The following is an 18,860-nucleotide window of genomic DNA, read 5'->3' as shown; positions in this document are numbered from 1 at the left end:
AGAAACACTTTCAAATGCTCCATGAGAAAATGGACCAAGGTGATAGCGACTGCTTTAAACCAGCCTGAGGTGGACAGGCAGCTGTCAGAGATGGCCAAAGGTCTGAGCTGCTCCGTTCTCCCCGGCATTCCGGCAGGGATGGATTTACCTAACTGCACGTCCGTGGTGAACCGCAGCCGATGGATCATGCTGACTTTGAAGGACTTGTAATGGTGGCTGCTGAGCATGTCCTGCACTGTGGCAATATCGATCTGGGGGTCCTCCTCCGAGACCTCTTCTCCTCTGGAACCTGCAGAACAAGCCAAGAGCAGTGAAGGGCAGGTTTGGCACCGGCTCACGCGCAGCCGGCACAGGGCTGGGGGAGGGAGAACTACATCCTCAGCTTTGTGCCTCTGGGAGGTGGAAATTCCACCCTCCATCCCAGAACAAAGTCACTGAGGCACTCAGGACATGATGACAGACGTCTGTGGCCACATGAAGAGCAGCCCAACGTCCCAGTAGCAGGTTCCCAGCGGGCAGGAGGCAGCCCTGGACCACAGGGATCCTGGGGGGACCCTGCTGGGCACCCACAGCCTGTCACCAGGAAGGAGTCCAGGAGGGGCCTGTGCCCAGAGGTGCCACCCTCGATGCCTGCACTGGCACAGATCTCCCATGGTCCAGCACCCCCACGTGCTGCGGCGCTGGCAGCACCTCGGGCACGCTGATGCAAAGCCTCCCTTTATTTACTGATGAGTATTCTCATCACCACTGCAGGTACTGCCTTTATAAAAGGTAACAACTCATTAAACCAAAATGCCAATTACTGAAAAAATATAACACACTTTAAAGATTTTTTACCTTTTATGACGTTGGATTAACACCAATTCCAACATTACTATAATGCGATTTATAATTGTGCGAGGAGTAATTTCAATGCCAGCTGCTAATAAAGCACCTCAGCTCGAAATGATCATTCAGATGCTGGTAGATAAAGTGGCATAAATATGCCTGAAAACTGATTTAGCTTCTTACAGGAGATCCTGAGGAATGACACGTTTTGTTTAATATCCTGGCTAATGTAGTCCTAAAAGCTGAACCAACTGCCAGTTCAGAGAACTAAATTTGCTGCAGGAGATTAATGAAAACTTTATATTTTGCTGAAATTTTAATAACGGGAAGATGAGATGATGGAATTTTAGTATGGATCTTAAAGCTCCAGCAAGGCAGGTACCAACTTGTCAGATTTTTCAGCATTAATTTTGATTGAGACTTGCACCATTGGAGCAGTCTCAACGCTAATGCTCCCCATGCTGACCTTTCCCATCTGTCCAGGGATCGCAGGGAAGCCACGGTGGGTTTCCATGTTTGGGTTCCAGTGACAAAGGGATGGTTTGCCAGGAAAGGCCATGGGTCGGGGGAGGAAAACCCTGGCACGTGTCTCCGACCCAGACGGATGCAGGAGCAGGATCCCTTTGAATGGGGACACTGAGAGCTACTGAAGGACACACTGTTTGCTGAGCATGGGGGGCTGTTGGGGTTGTGGCATCACCAGGACAAGAGCAGGTGGGAGAAGGGAAGCCCCTGTGAGCAGGGAGCACTTCTGCTGCATTCCCTGTCTCCCTGCTAATTCCATAACCCCACTGCTTACCATAAACATCTTTCCTGTCTACGCCAAAGCAAGGTGAGGATCTGCTGTTAAATGACTCAAAATCCACATTGAGAGCATAAAGCAGGAGATTCCTGTGTCAAAGATGTTCAGCAGAGCTTTCCAAGTGCTGCCCTCCCCACGCACCGTGGACCTTCTTTGGGGAAGTGGGACACTGAGGGGTTAAACTACAAATTGGGCTGTGCCATTCGACTTGAAAGGATTCCAAAAATCAAATGAAACAGTCTCCATGTGAATTTATGCAGAGCCATCTTAACACTGCAACCACTCCATGCTCCAGAATGACAAGATAAATTGTAATGGCTCCTTCCAAGACATTACAATGCATTTTGTCACAGACCCCTGTGTTAATGTCTCTATACTATGGATTATCATAATGTATCATGTCAAACCCTCATGCTGCACTACTCCAAAGATACACTGAGATATGTCAAACTTTTTGGTGCACTTAAAAGCCTCTTGAAAGACTGTGGCATGGCAGTGCCTGAAAGTGAGGCAGGAGGGTGGCAGTGGCACGGCAGCCCTGCTGCTGGGTGCCAGCTGGGACCCTCCTCCCTGATGGAAAGCAGGGACATGCCCCCGCAGCCCTATCCCCACAGTGTGTGGCCATGACACACTGCTGGGGTGTGAGCTGCAGCAGGACACGTGGGGACACCTGGGACACATGGGGACACAGTGGGGCAGGGAAGGACCCACAGTGACAAGGGGCCACTGTGGGTGGGGGGACAGGAGCCCTGGGCCTCACACAGGGAGGTCCTTAGTGCTGTCCCTAACAAAGCCCTGCTCCCAGATGCAGAGGGGTTCCCAGTGGGAGTGAGGTGCCACGTGCTGCCTCTGCCAACTCAGTGACAGGGCTCTGGCTGGTGATGGGCAGTGCTGCAGGAGGGTGTTAAACACAGCCTTACCTGTGAGGGAGCGTCAGCACCCACAGCCAAACTGAATCAGCAGAGACCAGAAATATCACAGAAAGTGGCAACACACCGACCTCCCTCCCACACCTCCTGTGGAATGTGCTTAGAACACTCCACAGGATCAGGACCCGCAGGACACCCTGAGGGTACCACTGTCCCTGTGCCCCGAACCCCCCCAGCTCTGAACTGCCCCAGCCTGGCCATCCACCCGGGATTATGGCACAGGGGATACCACGGGACAATGTTACACAGCTCTGGTGATGCTGAGGCTTCTCAGATTTCACTTACCCAAAATAAAAGTATTAGAAAGAAAATTTGCAGCCTGCCAGGTCACATCCAGGGAAAAAAACGTGGCTGTAACTAAACCTGTGAGCACCTGCCAGTGCTGCAGCCCCGGGGCAGGATTCTGCCCTGGAAGCCTCTCAGATCTGCCCTGTGTCTGTAACCTTGGCCATCTCTGTTTCATGAACTTTGTGAACAGATTCAGCTTCACAGGATTTCTAAGTTGCTGCTCCTGGGAGAGCAGCCAGGAACTGCCCCAGCACATGGATCCTGTGCCTGAGGATGGCAGAGGGACACTGACACACAGAGTTAAACTGGTCCCTCGGGCCAACCCCCTCACTGAAACTCCTGACTTTCAAATGAGACAAACAGCAACGGGACAACAGCACCAGAACCACGAGCCTGAAATAAGGCAGAAGCTAAACAGGAGCCTCTTCTGATGGGGGCTCAGCTAAACAGGAGCCTCCTCCAACAGGGACCCCTGCCAGCACCAGAGGACAGATAAAAATGACTCATTAGGAATACCAGAATATTGAACTGCCATATGCAGACTATTCAAGAGCAAGTGAACCTGTATTTCCTCGATAAAACAACAAAATACAAAGTTAACTGCACTGCAAAAATGTCCCTTATTACTTTAATGTACTAGAATATTGCTTAATGAAAGTTCTTAATTGCAATACAATTAATTACATACACAGAGTCCCCAATTACATTTTCCAATAAGACATTGGCTTTGCTATAGGTCTAAAGGCACTAAACCAATTTTAATATATTAAGACCAATTTCCCTTGAATACTAATTACTATCTAATGATAAAATGAGAAAGAGGAACTTTCCAGAAGTAAGATGGCAAGAATAAAACTAAATTAGCCATGAACGGTTTGCTACCACACATAAAGGCATTTCACATTACAAAGTGCAGCTTTCAGTTTAAAGATAAATCTTTGTTCGAGTTAAAAGTTCTGCACACTGGAAGCAGTTTATTAGCTTGAATGCTATTAGGAAATGCTGGATGGAAAGGGGATTTCTCCATACATATTTCTTAATAATGGAAACTTCTTTGTTTCATTTAATACCCTGAAATATAAACTTTCTGTTGCCCAAAGGAACATGGCAGCTCTTCTCCCAGCAGATGCTTGGCATCATCCATATATATATTTATAAATGACTATGAGACTATGAAGAGCACATTTACAAGCAATAGGTGTTACAACAGAGCTTTTCCTGACTGGCATATTGAAGCTAAAAGTATTTCAAATCAAGACAGAATGCACAAAGTGAATATTTCAGTTTGATGATAGGATTGTCAAGCCATTATTTTATTAATAGTGCAAAACTGTCAATATTTCTATTCTAATGTCACACCAAAAGATACCTCCTAAGCACCCCAAAAAGCACTTTCTGGCTGTGCAGGGGGGAGCCAGGGATTGTGACTGATCTCACACACTGTATTGCCCTTGAGCCCCCCTGTGTGCAAGGCCAACACAAATCCCTGAGCAGGAACAGTGCAGGATCACTTTAAATTCACCCACTTTGGGGGTAGAAATGACAAACATAACATTTCTCCTGTGTTCCTTATTCATGTTTGGGATCAATTCAGAAAACACCCAGAAAAGAGGCAGAATTCACCCAAGTGTTCATTATTTTGCCTAGATTCCTGTCAGCCTTGAGCAAATCAAAGCTGGGACTTGCTCCTGAACTCCAAAGTGTCAGTTCTGCCTTTGCTCTCCCAGGTGCCAGGCATGGCTGATGAACACAAGACCCATGACTGGGACCAAAAGCCACCACCCACGCAGTGATGCCACTGCAGACAGGCAGGATGGTGGCTGGAGAAGCACCAGGAGCCAAATGAGCCCAGGGAGTCCTTGGGGTCCAGCCCAGGGTGTTCTCTGTCATGGGAATCCCCATCCTAGATGGGCTCCACATCATGCTCTTAGATGGGCACCATCAATTTGCTTAACGAGGGCAGGAGAGCTCACCAACTGAGGGAATTTTGACCTGGCAGCCTCAGGGGTCCATCCCACACCTCTCCACATGCTGCTCTGCAGAGAAGCAGGGCTTGCTTTGGTGTCCCCTGGCCTGGGAGGGGAGAGGAGTGATGCAGCACAAGGACTTTGGGGAAAGGGAAAAGTGTCCCCTCAACGCTACATTTATTGACAATTATTTTGAGCCAAGGCCCCTGAGGCTCTCCTGGAGTGTTTGCTGCTCATGCAGAGCAGACCCACTGCCTCCTGCTACAGAACTTACAAAGTTAAGACAGATTTACTGTTAAAGTAACGGTGTAACTTGAACCAAAGTCACTCTTGAGAGCAAAGACATGCAGAAGATACAGCTATAGGCCACAGCCTATAATCTGTGGATTCCTCCACAGATGATGAAAATTCATTAAAAATGAAGTATATACAATATTCTTTTAATTACAGAGCCTTGGTTAAAAAAAATGTTATTTTAAATCACATGCAAAGCCTATGGAAGTATGACTAGTGTGCATCGTTTCATAGATTAAAAATCAATACAAAAGTAATAGGTGGGATGCAGACGTCGGGGAATTCTGGCTTGTGGAAGAGCACAACTCGATTAGCGAGGTCAGAACTGCTCCATTTCCTCAGCACAGCCTCCCTGCTCCCTCCTGCCGTGGGCCCAGCCCCTCTGCTCCCTCCTGCCAAGGTCTCTCCTACAGTTTCTTAGAACCATTTTATGAAGAAATGAACCAGGAGCACCAGGAATATTTTGGGAGCAAGTCCCACCCTACAGAGAGCAGCAGCCAAACCTGAGTGTTAATGTGAGCCCCAGCAGTGCTGCAGGTCTGGGGAGCTCCTGGTGCTGTGTCTCACCTCTGCTATTCCATGAACAGAGCAGGGGCTGCTACTCTCTGCTGGAATTAGGAGGTGCTTTGGGGAGGCTCTGCTGCCATTTGGAGATAAAATACAGTTGCCACGGCCAAAAAGCATCAGTGGAAAGGTCTAATCTTTGCACAGAAAGAAAAACCTCTTCTATGACTTGAAACAGGCTCTTACTCTGGCTGTGTGCAGCGTGGGCTTGGCTGAGAGCAGGAATGTGACTGGTTTTACTCATTAGTACAATCAACATTTTTACACAAAATGGAATGAAAGAACCCCAAAACTGAGAGTGTGACTGTTGTAAAGAATGAATAATGAACCAAAATGCTATGGAAACAAACACAAATCAATGTTAGGTGTCTTTTTTTTAAAGTTTCATGTCATTTCATGAAAAGAAATAAATAAGGAAATAATATTAGAACATTAAAACAGTAATAGAATAAAAATATTTGAGCATAGCTGGAGAGAAGATTATTTGTCTGGCACTTCAAAAATCATCAAACTGCTCTAGTTACTTCTACATGGCTAATTTCTTTACATTTTATTAGAAAACCCCAGTGCCTCTGACAGCCACATTGACCTGGCACAACACACTGCAGACCAACCCCTCGACTCACTGAGCAGCGTCTGCAACACAGACAGGTTCATATTTCGTGTTTTTCAGGGTTGGTCATAACTTTACAGAGCAGAGTTTAACAGCAAAAGATTAATCATGAAGTGATAAACAGGATGCAGACTATTTACTAGAGGTATGAAATCCATCATTTCCCTCTGGAATATTGTTTTGGCACCACGGAAAGCGCCTCGGGACAGAGAGTCTCGTCAAATTGTACTTGCCCAGACAGTACAGCTTGTGTTCCAAAATACATAACTGAAGTGAGTTTAAGCAGTTTACAAGAGCAAAAGTGAAAATGGGAAACATACTGTTCTCCCGGACAAGGCAGAATTCCAAAGTGCTCTGGCTCTCCAAGGTACAGTCTAAATCTACTGGGACATTAGGTTCACTCTGCTTCTCCAGCCGATACTGAGGACCTGAAACATAAAGTAACTTGTAAAATCATCTGTTTTCTAACAAAGTGATGGCTTAGCACGTTCAACTAACACGAGGTTATTTGCAGCCCAGGAGCAGAGCAGGTGGGTGTTGATGTCTCAAAGCTCTTTGCCAAAGGAAAGGGCCCTGTCAGAAGGTGGAGGATGGTGTGGAACCCGATACAATTCCAGGTGAACCCCCACGAGTCAGCTCCAGCCCTGCCATCCTGGCAGTGGTCAGGGTGGGGGGAGACCCAAGTGCACAGAGCTCCATGGGGGACCCTGGAAGAAGGAAAGCCCCTCCCAAGGGCAGGAGCTGGTGGGGGCTGTGCTCCCACCCTCCAACAGTATGGGGTGACTCCACTCCTGCTCACACCTGAGACATGAAGTGCACACCAAGTTCTCAGCTGTGTGATTTCAGTATAACCTGGCAAAATAATGCTACACAGATACCTGAAAAATCTTAAGTAATGCAAAGCACCTTTAACCAGGTCTTAATGTAACAAAAAACATAGAACTGAAATAACGAAATCTATTCCCCCTTTATCAGTACTTAAAATATTTCTGACTGTTTCCTGACTTTGAATTATGAGCATATATGATGAAATATTTAAAACATATAAAAAAATTAAGTCTTTCAGCCTCGGATGGCATGCCTAAGGAATGGAATTTGTTAGCCAATTAATTTTAAATTTACTACAGCAGAATTTCAATTATGGCTTCTCATTCCATCTCCCCAAAGCCACGTGAAGCTGCTCGGCCCAGGCGTGTTTCCTCCCCAAGCAGAACATTACAGAGCCCCCTTATTCCCAGTGACACTCAGAGCAGACATGGTGCCAGGCTTTTTGCAGGACACGGGAGGAATCCCACCAGCTCCCACCCTGCCCAGCACAACCAGTGATGGCACGTGGAGCTGTCGAAGCATCTGCAGCACAAACTGCACTCGAGAAGCAGTGGAGACGTCTCAGTGCAGCACAAAGAAAGGCAAACAGACCCAGCACCATTGCTGCTCCTCTCCCAGCTACTGGAAATGTGATTAACAATTTAAAATAAATTAAATAAACAGAGGCCTGGCTTGTTAGGCAGAAGCAAAATATACTGAATTGAAACAAATCTCAAAGTAGTAAATCAATTTGGATTTAAAAACCAGTGTAGGTTTAAGAACAGGATCAGTGACAGCAAAACCTGCTGGCTTTGTCCATTCACCACAAGCATCTTCCAGAGATTCCCAAGCTCCATCTGAGGGAACTGCTGGTTCCCATCTGGACATCAGTGCTGTTGGTACCAGGTACCAAACTCCTGCTCCAGGCGTTCCCACCACAGACAGAGCTCTTGCTGCCACTGGAGCTCCAGAGCAGTGTGCCCAGGATGGCACCTGCTGACACCAGTGCCTTCGCTGTGCCCCAGCTCCCCGGCTCCACCACAGCCTCTGTCCTGCTCCCACCCCAAAACCATCTCAAATCAGAGCAGAGCAAGGAGTGAAATTCCCCTGTCTTGGAACTAATGGCTGAGTGCCAGCCCAGGGTACCTCCAGCATGGAGAGATGAGCTCACCTGGTGCTTCCCAGACAGTGGGATGAGGCAAAGAACAGACATCAATGCTACCAAAGCCTCCAAACCACCCCAGGCTCCCACGCACACGACAAGGTTAAACCCAGGAGCGTGGCAGGGGCTCACCATCCCTCTGAGTGGATCTGATTCCAGCAGCTGGATCCACTCCAAAGAACAACATCACCTATGTCAGCAACAGTCCTCATGCTGCTGAACCCTGTGGAGAGCCAACAGGGATCACACCCTCCAAATCACCCTGCCAGCGGCAAAGGATGATTTTTATCTGGAGCAGTTTGAGAATTCCGTGATCAGGTAAATTATTTTATCCAGTTTGTGTCAAGCCTGTGTTAACTCTGCTAACAAAGCAGGGAACTAGAGCTCTGGAGAGGAAACAGGTCAACCTGCCTTCTGGATAACTCTTTGAAAACAGAAAATACTAATAAATTAATAAGAAAAGTGTAAATGGATTTTAAGAGAGTATCTACTCTTCAATAATGCTTTAAATATCTGTCCACATTTACATGACCCCTGCTTCCCAACAGATGAAGAATGTTAGGCTGACTCTGTGGAGGAGTTTTACTATGAGGCTTCTCTCACAGGTTCAAAGGATGTCACTGTAGTAGGAGCACTGGATAATTTAATGGTCTCCTACTGGAATCCTGCTCTGTGAATTTCAACAAAATTTCAAGTGGCAATACCAAAGCTGGATTTTATGGATTTCTGTAATCTCATGCAAACGCTCTATGCAGTTGCAAAATAAACCTTTAAAATTCTGGCAGGGAAGGTCCTGGCCAGGGATCCAAGCCAAGCTCTCCCACTGATGGCAGCTCCCAGTGCTCCCTGTTTAACCACTCACACCACAGATTCTGTCCACAGATACCCACCGTGCTTGGCTATTTCAAGATACTCCTTTAAAGAGAGGAATGTTTACCAGGAATTAAAACCAAGGAAGCAGCTGCCAACACCCACAGCTTCCCTGTGCACACACAAAGGTGCTGGGAAGAATCCCACCACATAATCAAATTAAGTGTCTCCCTTACAGAAGGGAATGGCCACCCGCATACCAACAAACCAATTCTGCTGCCATTTAAGCTGCAAAGCCTTCAGAAAGGGCTTTTGAAAGCACGACCCATCAGTTCTAATTTTTAAAACTTATCCTTTCAGTCAAGACTAGAAAAAGGCCCATTCCAACTTTTATCTCCACTACAAAGTGCTGTTATCTTGGGCTGTTGTCAGGAGCTCTCTCTCTCTTTCTGCTGACAAGCAGAGACGAGAGAGATAAGATTGGGAACGAATCTCACTTCTCTGAGTAAATAAATAATCAATACTCATCTAAATGTAAATGAGAAAGTATCCCCCTCTGATAACAGGGCTCTTATCAAACAGCCAATTTTCTGCAGACATTTGGCCTCAACCAAATCACCATCATTCAGCCCCAGCCTAATGGCTAAAAATCGTAACTAAATTGAACCGATCACCAGAGATCAACTAAGTTCAGCCATAGCTACTACGGGTTCAAATGTTTGGAATGCAATTTTTCCCCCATTAACTTTCAATAGCAATGAAGAATGCCACGGTCAGGGGTGAATCTGCACAATAAACAACACTAACACTGCAACGGGGAACCAGGCTTTAAACAAAACCCCAACCAAACCCCTCTCCATCTCCAAACTAGTTATTAGGGTGAACTAAGGATTACAAAAAGAATATTTCATGTTTGTGGACTTGTCAAGCCTAAACTAAACAGATCTGTATCAACAAAAAGCCCAGCTGGCTTAAAACTGAGCCTATATACCCGAGTTTATTGCACTGTGTGAGGAAAAGAATCCCCTTTTGTTCCACAGAGCCATTGCCAGCCCGACGTTTCGGGGGAGCAGCTCCTGTCTAAGAACAGGATAAACCCCTCCCAATTCACCAGCCCCAGCCCCTGCACTCCACAGACACCTCTTGTACCCCGGTGTGCCTTTTCCACACTAGGAAAGCCCTTTCCTCCTCAGCACCTGCTCCTTGTTTCACATATCTGATTCACTTTGACATTCATCCCTTTCTGTATCTCTTTACTTCTGTATTATCTTTTTTTGAGAAAAATATTGCAAATAAGATGTGGTCACACTGGGATTTATGGACTGGCATAGTGATACTGGTTTGTTCCCCACTCCTTTCCTAATTCCCGAAGTTCCATTTGTCATTCTGACCTGGAGCTGAAGTGTTCAGAGAAACTACTCAGGATACTCAGGATACTTTTCCTGACTGATGGAAGGTAATTAGAGCCCGTGATTCTACACACATAGTTACAGTTGCTTTTCACCATGTATATTATTTTGCACTCATTGACACTGAATCCCCTCTCTCGTTTTATTGTCCTGTCACTCAGCACTGTGGATACCTCTGCAGTGCTTCACAGACAGCTTTTATTTGCACTATTCTTACCTCTTTTGTATCAACAGCACATTTTGTCACATCAGCATTCACATCCTTTCCATGCCCCACAATAACAAACAATGCAGGTTCCACCAGTTCCACTGGAGCTCCACCAGTAACCTAGTTACCAATCACCGAGGGCCATTATTCCTATTCTTTGTTTCCTGTCTTTTAATCAATTATTAATCCACGTGAAGATCCTCCTTCTCATCCTGTGACAGCTTAATTGCTTTATGAGCCTCTGTCAAATCTTTTTTGGAAATCTAAGCCTGCCACCATCCTATTCAGATGGTCTCTGGCTTCTCCCAGCCTGCTCACAGTGTCAGAGCTCGACCTGCTCTGCCAAAGCCGTGCCCATGTCTGGCCCCTGGATATTGCATTTGTCCACATGTCATCCATTAATTCTACTCTTTGCTACGGGTTCGTGTTGCAGTTTCACAGTTTGCCTGGTGAGGAAGCTCAGACAAACCACTCTCTCCTTGGACACCTTCAACAAACCCCTGTCAGCACCCAGACCTGAGAGCAGCAGGTGTGAGCAACATGTTACACACTGTCTGATGGTGGACACACTGTACTGATGGTGTATACACTGTACTGAGGGTGTACACACTGTACTGGTTGTGTACACACTGTACTGAGGGTGTACACACTGTACTGAGGGTGTACACACTGTCTGATGGTGTACACACTGTACTGAGCTTGTATACCCTGTACTGGTTGTGTATACACTGTACTGGTTGTGTACACACTGGACTGATGGTGCAGCACCTCATATCTGACCTCTGCCACGGCCCAGGCACTGTTGTTGCTCACAGGGTTTGCTGCAATCACCAAATCCCACAACAATCCACCTTGGGAGGGCCCTTAAAGCTGCCACGGGCAGGGACACCTTCCACTAGCCCAGGTGGCTCCAAGCCCTGTCCAACCTGGCCTTGGACACTTCCAGGGATCCAGGGCAGCCACAGCTTCTCTGGGCAAAGGAAATAAGAGAGGAAAAATCCCAAGTGTGGACAATCCGGCAGCCATGGCTGAACAGCCACGGCAGTTGATGCCGGGCAGGAGGGAACAAGGAAAGGAGAAGTGAGCTGTGCCTTGGCTCTGTCCTCGGGCAGAACACAGACAGGAGAGCAGTCAAAGAAAACTGTTGCTAAACACTTAACGTTGATGTCTGTGGGACTTTCCTTTTCCAAGTCCCTCCTTTCACAAGGATTTGTGATTTATTGCCTCGCTGCTCCATCCCTGGGCTTTGAAAGCGCGATTCTGCACGAGTTTAAACTATATTTATATTTATTTTTTTGTTATCGCTTTTTTTATTATTGCTATAGAAAATATTTGCTGGAAATATGTTGCAGCTATTACAAGGTCATAAAAAAGAGGAGATTTATGTATTTCTATCATTTCAAATAGTCTGTCAGAAAGTATCAGTCGTGCTAAGTGTAAGACTGCTGGATTCCAGCGTTCCCTCTGCCAGCACATGGGCAGCAGATGGAGGAACTAAAATAGCTCAGTGTGGAGGCTCCTTGGGTGCTGGCTGGGAGGAGGGAAACCGAGGCAATGCCTCGTCCTCCCAGGGAGGCTTGGGGAACCCCAGCTCCCAGTCAGTGCTGGACATGGCCCCTGGCCCAGGACCATAAACCAAAAGGGCTGAGGGAGGAGCAGGATCAACCCACTGTGGAGAGCAAAGTGGGAACAGGGAGAAGGCTCAGGCCTCCTTCTGTGGGATTTTTCTTAGAACATTGACAGAGGGGGCAGGATTCCATTGTGTGCTTGGCAATGACAATAAAACAACAGAAAATATGTAAACAGTGAGAGAGGAACTGGCTGCAGAGCAGAATGTTTACATCTCCAATCCTGCTGCTGTGAGGACATCTTAAATCTGTTTATCTGCTAAAAACCCCCAAAGCCCCTCAACACCTCTGAAGTGGAATAAAGATTTTATCATTACCAATGCAAATACTGGTAAATAAATAAAGATATTTAAATAGTGAAAACAAACTTTTAACATCATGCACAAGCACAAGAGGGTTTTTTCAGCCCAATCTGGTTTTCCTTAACTTGCACTGTTGTGACATTACTGAATTTTATACACAGTTATCTGCTGCTCTCCATAGAAATACAGATGGTTTTTGTAGAAATAAACAGTCATTTATATGAAACAATTGTAAAATAGTTTATGGAAACCAGTGGTGTAATGCATTCAAATAAATGCCAGGCCTGCCTGATGGAGAGCCAAGGTGTTAAATCACACTGCTCAGGAATTCAGCTGTGGGAAACAGATAGTAAATCCAGAGTGACAGAATTTCCAGTGATGGCAAAGGTTTCTGACATCTAGTCCAGTACACAAAAACTACAGCAGTTCAAACCTATTTTACTTAACACTACCTTGACAGCCAGTGAAATTAAAGAATTTAGTCAAAAGCCCCTTAAAAAGAAACAAACACTTCATTTCTGGATTGCTTTTCTGTGGAACAGCAAACGTGCAGCATGGCCAGCAGCAAACCAGGCTGTGCATAGCACCAACAGAAGAATTTTATTTAATTGCCACGTTTTTGCATTAGCTATATGTAGCTCTAAATAAAGCTGAGAAGAGACAAAATCATGTGGTAAAGCACCTATAGCAGAAACACAACACAGAGATTTTGTTTTAACTCACAGCTCTGGGAGGGGAGGCCGAGGGCAGCGAACGCTCCCACGCCCCAGCCATGGGCACCTGGAGTGGACCCCAATGGGGCCATCCTGGGGCTCAGCCTGGGGTGGGCATTCAGGACACATCAGCACAAGGCCTCTCCTCACTGCCTGGGTTATCAAGGGACAAAGATGCTTTTCCCTGGCCATGAAGGTACCAAGGATAGATCTGCAGCTCAGGGCAGCACAGCCACCCAGACGAGGCACTCGAGGGTTCACGAAAACCAAGCAGTGCCCATAAAGATGCCAGGTACCAGCACAGGTTCCGTTCATCACCGTGGATGAAACAAACACAGAAGTCTCAGCCACCCAAACACTGAGCTGCACAATTTAAAATATCAAATAAATTACAGCACTACTACCAATCCAGAAGAACCAATAACTGTACAATTTCAATACCAACAGCTCCAAAATGGACTTTGTTCAATATTTCACTTTTGTTTCGGAGGCCAGGCATGAAAAATTCTCCTCACCCATCCAGGGTGATGTCCAGCCCCCCACCAGCCTGAAGCATGGGGCTAACGAGCCATTGCTGTTCTGAACAACTATTCAAACTTTATCCCCAACATGCTGTTCGTGCACACCAACATCCCTGAGCCCGGCACACCCGGGTCTGCTCAGCGTCAGCAGCCTGGGGAGAAAGGGCTTGTGGAATAAATCATCCCCACTGCAGAGCAGAGCTGGAGTTTGGAGGCAGAAGGAAACCATTCCCAGCTCTCTCCACTCTGAGGGGCTCACCCTGCACATCCATCCTGCTGCGGGAATTATCCCACAAAACCGAGCCGTGAGCAATCCTTCCCTTCCCAGAGGAATGGCCAGCACTGAGCACAGAGCCAAGCCCAGCTCTGGGACTCCCGGGCACAGGGTGCTGTGTGGACATGGGGGGGCCTGACCTGGAGGAACCAGGCAGCTCCTGACCCCCAGGGCACCGTGGAGCGGGGAGGAGGCTGGAGCAACAGGGCTGTGCCTTCCACTCACACCCGGACAGGGACCTGAGCAAGGATCTACAAATACTGGTGTTCTCTTTAATGTAAATCCTGCTGATATAAACAGCTTAGTGCAAGGAAATCCAGGATTGTTGAAGTATTTCCAGGTAAAGCCATTCATAACTGGGGCACCAGGCTCCACAGGGATGCTGTAATGATCCAAAACAAAGCACTTGGAGCCAGAGAAACTCACAACTACCATTAAGCATAAAAGCATGCATGTGAACACAAGGAAATACAAATTAATTGGCTTTTCACTGTCACAGATGCTGGGGCTTCCATCCCAGAAAGAGTCAGAGCCAACATATGCATCGCCTACTCGAACATATTTACTTTTAAATTTAAACTCCTCAGTTACCATCACTCCATGACAGTATCAAAATTTAATGACAGTTTATCCTAACTGTAGTTTATCTCTTAAAAATGCTTTAATCACAGGGCTGTGTTTTTACATAGTTTCTTTTATCTTCTTAATTCTCCTTGTTTAAATTTATGAATAAATACATACATGTGCAATCAAAATACACACACATCTCCCTTTCCAGACATTTCTTTTTGTCCCATTCCCCTTCCAACAAGATGGGGTGAGGAAGGAAAACCCCAGTGAGACCCATGGCTCCTCCAGAAACTGTTTTGGAACAGTTTAAGTCACAAAATTTGACATTAGAAGTGGTGCTGACCCTGACACATCCCAAGGTGAATTTTCAAACACAGCTCGGGTCTCTCCTCCCCTGCTGCTCCCCCAACAAAGATGAGCCCTAAGCAGAACTCCTCATCTGAGAGTCCAAGTTCTGAGGGATACCTTAAACTTTGGGAGAACAAATCTGAACCACAGGAATAATCAACTCCCACAAACCCTGGGTCTGTAACAGCCTGTGCCCCCAGGAACCTGGGGATGGAACGGGCTCCTTTCCCTGGCCTTGGCAGCTGTAATTCCTCTGATTCTGGTCCAGAAACTAAAATATGATACGGAGACTTATTTTTATGTCCTATTCCTGTTTCTTGAAACTTTCTCTTTCCTTATTATCCAGCTTCCTGTGGCAGTGGGATAATACACTTAAACAGACCAGGAAGATTATTTTAGACTATTTTTGGTCACTTTACACATTTTAAAGAATGCAAAAAGCAACGGTTGACAGCTGTTAGGAACTTGAATGTTATTGCAAAGCAGCTGTTTTCATTTATAGAAAAAGTATTAGTCTTTCTCCAAACTCACAGAACACTGAGCTAATAACTCTCCCTCTAACCTACGGAAAATACAGGTCACGTCTGTGCAATGTTGGCAGAAGGTTTTGTTTATAACAATTAAACTTGTAGAGCATTTTGTTCTTAAAAGGACTGAGCCTTTCTGGTCTGGGGATGTTTGCAGTTGGAGGCAGCTATTAAATAATAATCAGTAGCATGTTCACCCTGCAAAGAATTTCTACCTAAAATCAGACATGATTAACCAGTTGAGACTTCTCTGTTCAGAAGAAATTTCAGATGAAGAGAGGCTGACACGGACCAGGAACAGGCAGGATTATTCCAACATTTCAGCATTTTATGTTCAGTTTTGTCTCTCATTTCCTTCTAAGAACATTTGGTTTTTATATAATGACATAGATGCTTAATTTGTTTGAAAACAAAGCCTCTGCACACATTCTCTCTGCATTCTTATTTTCTTTACATTAGTATTTATAGTCCATTCAGTTGAGCTCTGGAGGAGAAGGCAACTGGCATCCCAGGGAATGTGTTTGTTGAAGAGCAGTGGGAATGAGACAGCTCACAGGCAGGGAGATAACTTCCAAGTGTACACATAGTTCCTGCACATATTTAATTTGAAAATCACCATGGCATCAAGACACATGAAGTATCAAGGATGAAGTCATCATCTCTCTTAGGTTCTTAAAATCGTAATCCATGCAAACATATTTTATAGGGAATACTGAATGCAGGCTTCAGTGCAGACATAAAAAGCCTGATAAGATCTCCTTGCCTGCTGCACCCCGTGGGCTGCTGTCAGCCCCAGCCTCAGCTGAGTCGTGGGATGGGAGCACAGGGCTTTGTGTTCCACCTGGGAAACACTGTGCCTTCCCTGGGCCAACTGAGCCCTCCCAAAAAGCAGGATTTAAAATGCACATCTACCACAAACCAAATCCCTTATGTGTTAATGGGGGTGTTAATACACCTGAGTGTTGGTGAAAGTAAGACCACCAGATTCATTGCCCAGGAAAATCATTTCCCAGTAAAGCAAATCAAGTTCTAGGGATAATAGTATTTCACAGTTCTGCAACATGATCTGTACAATCCACAAAACTTCCTCTGCCAAGCCTGAGGGTGGGATTTTTAAGCATGCCTAAAAGCTACTTGCTCCAGGAGTTAATATTAAGACTGTAACTAATCTCTGGGGAGCAGAATCATATCAAATACTAAAATACCCAGATCCCACTTCTAGAACAGCTTTTCAGGACCTGGTTATTATAGGTGTCCAAAATCCAGACAGCACCGTATCCGACATTTTCACTGATGAATTCTGGGAGAGCGGGAAGTTCTTACACTCCCCATCTCCAGCAGGTGACTCTCCTTCTGCAGATCTGCCACACTGAGGAGAGATTTTATATTTACACTACTGGCTGCTGGAGTGCTCAGAGCAGCTGCCTCCAGGAGATGCAGGCACAGCAGGATTACACACAACAATCCTTGAACTACCTGTGGACACTGGGGTTCTCCAGGGGCTGATATCCCAGCACCTCAGCACTGCCAGGTCCATGCCAAGCCCAGCCAGGTCCCTGCAGCACTGATGGAGCTTCCAGTTCTCCTCCCACAGCCCTGCCCACCGTGGCTGGGGCACTGCCCTGTCCTCAGGCACCTTCTCTGCCATTCAGGCTATTTTCAGAAAACCCTCTCACATGAGTGATTCCTGAGCCCCCTTCATGGTGGTCCATCCCAGATTAGACCAGTCTCCTCTAGGAGCTCATCCCACAACCAGGAGTATTTTATTTCCAGCCATGCCATAAAATATGCCTGTGCAATACACACTGCTGAGCAGGCAATAGGTTAAACAAATTGATGATAAAGTATTCGACTTCGTTAGTTTTCATTACCATAAGAAAACATCAATTACATTTTCTATTTTATGAGTGTACACAGGGGAATCCATTACAGTAAGCGGGAGGTTATATGACTCTTTCTGCTGCCTCTTTCCTCAGCAAAAAGAACAGTTTGTTTTTAAAGCCAGTGACACCAGCCCAGAGGAAGGCAAGGCACACCGGCATATCTGCATAGACAGCTCCTATCCTGATTTATCCAGCCTGGCTCCAACTAATTAAACATCTGCCTCAACGATTTCCTCTGCAGATTTATCTTCTCCAGTATGCAGCACTAACTGGTTGTTAGAGGATTTTCCCTAACTTGCAGCCATTCCCATGTACTTCTCCCAGTTGGTTATTTGGGAACACGGCAGGAGATGATCCAGCATTCCCATCAACCTCCCACAGCTGCCTGTGGTGGGATGGGTCACCAGGCTCCCACAGCCCTGCTTCAGGACCACCACATCCTCTGGGAAAGGACTCAGGGCCATGGCTCTCAGCTACAAAACATCCAGGTTATTTCACCACCCACGTTTCCCCTTGACTGACTCGAAAATCATTATTTAAAAATGGTCAGAGTTCATATGTCAAAAGCCTTGAGACACTAAGAAAGGAAAATTGCAAGGAACGTGGAATAGTTTGAACAGTTTGCAATAATTCTATCTAAACAGAGCTAGGCACAGTCAGAATACTGCTTCCATTTTTTCAGGTGCCTTTCTATGAAGCAAAGGTTGTACCCCACTTCTGTCTCCTACTAACCTGTATCTTCCTGCAACAAATAATTTTTACTGGATGAATAAAGTATTTAGGTGAAACTAATCCAGTGTTTTAGCCCTGGTCATGCTGAACAAACCCTTCCTAACTGTACAACAGGAATTCCTCAAATTCTTCCTCACCCAAAATAGCCAACCTAGGTTTGCATTTTCTTATCAACTTAGGACCAGTTTGAAAAATGTCCTGTAAGTCAGTGGTGAAAACAGGTCAGAAAGTAACTGCTTCTACCAGTGCCTGAAAACAGCACAAGCTGTAACAATGATACATTAATTTGTCCTGGGAGGGCTGGTCTGGAGGCCCATTGAAAACAGGCAGAAAAGCTCATGGGCATTTCAGCTTTATTTAACTATTCCAAAAACTTTAAATAAACACGTTCAGTCTATTTTTGGTAACGACTTTTTAAAAATCAGAACAATCAGCTTTAAAGGAAGCATTGCTGAGTGAGGAGAAATGCTTCTCCTAAATTATGTCTTATCTTTTATTCAGAACTTTGACATCCTAATCCACTGCTTAATAATGACCTGAACCACCCTGGCACAGGCCCGTGCTGTGCTAATGGTCTGATCTGCAATTCCATTTATCCCTGCATCTCCCAGTGAAAGCGAGAGGCACATCCTCTCCAATTACAAAGAATCTGGTGGTAGATGAGGAACAATGACAAAATCT

At 45.9% G+C, this 18,860-nt stretch overlaps 1 protein-coding gene across 4 annotated transcripts in view; it reads right to left on the bottom strand.

The window, feature by feature from the left end:
- The window catches only part of MAPKAP1 (mitogen-activated protein kinase associated protein 1), an 86,817-nt gene that overhangs the window by 17,312 nt on the left and 50,645 nt on the right, over positions 1-18,860 (bottom strand). For 3 of the 4 annotated variants that reach the window (XM_027650074.1, XM_027650075.1, XM_027650073.1), the window contains 2 exons: positions 6,606-6,713; positions 149-289 (listed from right to left, as the gene is read on the bottom strand). In XM_027650074.1, the coding sequence (XP_027505875.1) occupies positions 149-289; positions 6,606-6,713 (249 nt within the window). The remainder of the gene's footprint in view (positions 1-148; positions 290-6,605; positions 6,714-18,860) is intronic. The other variant, XM_027650076.1, reaches the window with a different exon arrangement.

Source organism: Corapipo altera, unplaced genomic scaffold (genome assembly GCF_003945725.1).
Source record: "Corapipo altera isolate COAL_440 unplaced genomic scaffold, ASM394572v1 268, whole genome shotgun sequence".
NCBI lineage: Eukaryota > Metazoa > Chordata > Aves > Passeriformes > Pipridae > Corapipo > Corapipo altera.
Note: the sequence above shows the minus strand (reverse complement) of the source record. Positions and strands in the feature narration are given on the sequence as shown.